At 39.1% G+C, this 1,199-nt stretch overlaps 1 protein-coding gene across 1 annotated transcript; it reads right to left on the minus strand.

Moving 5' to 3' along the window:
- BATDEDRAFT_7714 (uncharacterized protein) lies at positions 1–1,144 on the minus strand (the record flags this gene model as incomplete). Its single annotated transcript, XM_006683456.1, has 3 exons — positions 1–89; positions 176–363; positions 1,051–1,144. Coding segments are annotated over 3 exons (371 nt in total), but the record flags the coding sequence as incomplete, so codon positions are not given.
- Positions 1,145–1,199: the final 55 nt, after the last annotated feature.

The following is a 1,199-nucleotide window of genomic DNA, read 5'->3' on the forward strand; positions in this document are numbered from 1 at the left end:
TGTTTAGGTACACGACAAATACATGTCGTTCCAAAATTGGTATCCTTGGGTTGTATGCATCTTAAACAGCATAGTTTCTCGTATCCAGTCTAAATAAATCACATTATTTAGGTCTGTGACACTGATCTTGAAACCAACATTGCTCTGATCCAAGCCTCGTGTACAAATAACTAACCTTTTTCCATTTTGCAATCAATGCTGCATCTGCATGTCCCTGTTTGATACAGTAGTCGTATAAATCCCTAGTAATGGCCTTTCGCCTATAATAGATATCATAAATGTATCGAGTTCGTTGATGGTGCAAACGCATAATTGGCCATGCTGTCTCCACTTTACGCTTGGCTTCGGTTGGCTCGCTCTCAGCTACGTGTATGCCGTATCATATTAGCACATTCCTCAGTTATATCAGCAAATAATCCTTTTAAAAACAAGCCTGATCAATACACAGTCGTATTCACGTAAACTGCAACACAGTAGAGGTGTCGGTTATAATCAACAGCCAGTCTCATGGAATAATGTCCATTACATTTACTGGTCACTGTTTGAATTCCTCGACAGGGTTGGCTGGCATTTTGCCCATTTTTGTATACACAACTCAATGTTTGTATTGCAGTTTCAACACACTCACATGTGTTCAATCTACAAATTGAACATCACAACATTGGCTGATTGACATGAAATCAACTGCAATCTATTTTGTCGAACGCGAGCGTATCTGTAATTCTAGAATACAATAGTTTGACAAGATCACAACTCGATATCCGGACTGTTGTGAATCTGGTGATTGTACAACGAGTAGATCATTTCAGTTTAAAACTATAGTTTAGACTGAGATCATACAATGACTGCAGTGTCGATTGAACCGAGACTATCCAATCCAATCCAGTCAATGTAAAGTAAACCCCATGAAATATTCAAACATTGTATATGCAAACCAAAAACGGAGTTGATTTTACATGAATACGATTGTAAGATGATCATATTGGCTCAAGTGACCGAGTTCAAGCGTCCATATCAAAATGTGATAAATACTGACATGGACCAACACACCTTGTCTCATTTTTTGTGCAAGCTCAGTTAGAGTTGGCTCGATTAGCTCCCATCCTTCTGGAGGCGGTTTTGTTCCCCGTCTGACTTTTGGCATAAGCGGTCAGCTGCTGAATTCAATGCAAAGATTTTTGGTGTTAAACTCTGTACTC

The sequence above is a fragment of the Batrachochytrium dendrobatidis genome (genome assembly GCF_000203795.2).
Source record: "Batrachochytrium dendrobatidis JAM81 unplaced genomic scaffold BATDEscaffold_181, whole genome shotgun sequence".
Taxonomy (NCBI): Eukaryota; Fungi; Chytridiomycota; class Chytridiomycetes; order Rhizophydiales; genus Batrachochytrium; species Batrachochytrium dendrobatidis.